This window comes from Hippocampus comes, unplaced genomic scaffold (genome assembly GCF_001891065.2).
Source record: "Hippocampus comes isolate QL1 unplaced genomic scaffold, H_comes_QL1_v1.1 C16931088, whole genome shotgun sequence".
Lineage (NCBI taxonomy): Eukaryota > Metazoa > Chordata > Actinopteri > Syngnathiformes > Syngnathidae > Hippocampus > Hippocampus comes.
This window is the reverse complement of record NW_017841163.1, coordinates 1-1,266: the sequence shown is the minus strand read 5'-3', so window position 1 is coordinate 1,266 and position 1,266 is coordinate 1. Positions and strand designations below refer to the sequence as shown.

Here is a 1,266-nt window from a genome sequence, read left to right as displayed (position 1 = left end):
AAAAAAAAAAAAAAGAGGTAAAAGACTCACCATCAGATTGGGTGGTGATGATGATATTCTCTGAGGGAGTGCCAGGTCCAAAGCGGTTGATAGCCAAAACGGAAACTGTGTACTGTGTGAATTTATTGAGTCCCTCCATCTTGTAGTTCAGCCCGTTGACATCGATGCTCTGAACACAACGCATACGAGGAATTAGCCTTGGTGGATTGAGCATAAAAAGGCCCGTTTTTGAAAGATGAAAAAAAATATGTCTCTTGGGCTGGCAATGACAATAAATGAGTTGACGAGCGACAGAATTGATAACTTCCTGCAGTGATTCGAACAACCAGCGTCAGACGGGAGAGGGGCGTGATTGAATGGACGGCCGTGCTGTTGACGGATACGAGTCGGAAAAAACGAAAGAGGAATTTTGTGGATGCAAAAAGCATGTGATTTCAGAAGGGAGGAGCGTGCATTGGGGAAGGCGCTGACCTGGTCCTTGCTTGAGAGGCTCTCTGTCCAGAGAATTCTGTAGCCCAAGATTGGTCCATTTGGAGCACTGGGGGGGTCCCAATTTACCTGGATGGAGGTTGGTGACAGAGCTTCGGCCCGTAGCGAGTCTATCCTACTGGGTACCTGGACTGTAGAAGCAAAACAAACCGAAAGAGGGACACAGCTTTGATTGATATGCAGCACATGTTACGTTTGCGTGGGTGCGCCACATTCAGACAAGGTTGTTGCAAAACATAAAAACGCTTCAAGAAGAATTTTTAATCCATTCAAATGCAGTGGAATCTCGACTGAAGGCATGTTTGAAGTTACGGCCCCATTTTTTTTTCCCCATACACAATTACCAAAGAGCCCGTCTGGAGTTCTGATTGACAAGTCAAAATGTTGGAAGTCTGTGTATTATATGGACAGCATTTATTGTATTGAGAGTTCAGTGAACCAAAACAAAATGGCTATTTTTCTCTTACGGTCTGGTTTGGTGGTGATCCTCAAGGGGGCGGAGCTTTCTCCTGGTCCAACGTCATTGTAAGCAATGACTCGGAAGCTATAACCCTCCTCTGGCTTCAGGTTGGAAACCATCAGCTCCAATGACTCGGGCTCCGACACGTTGACCGACCTCTCCCTGTAGCAGAAAACAAAGATCATTTGGTGATCAGACGTATCAAGATTCAAATTCTTTTGTCAAATAAGATGTTTCCTAATCTTTGCATTTAGGGCTGAGGTAGGTGGCCTGGACTGCCTTTTAGCCTGTTGAAGATCCCATAAAAAAAAAAAAAA

The 1,266-nt window shown here is 44.9% G+C and overlaps 1 protein-coding gene across 1 annotated transcript; it reads right to left on the bottom strand.

Annotated features, from left to right (window-relative positions):
- Positions 1–30: 30 nt before the first annotated feature.
- LOC109509520 (netrin receptor DCC-like) lies at positions 31–1,111 on the bottom strand (the record flags this gene model as incomplete). Its single annotated transcript, XM_019859355.1, has 3 exons — positions 31–169; positions 472–620; positions 957–1,111. Coding segments are annotated over 3 exons (443 nt in total), but the record flags the coding sequence as incomplete, so codon positions are not given.
- Positions 1,112–1,266: the final 155 nt, after the last annotated feature.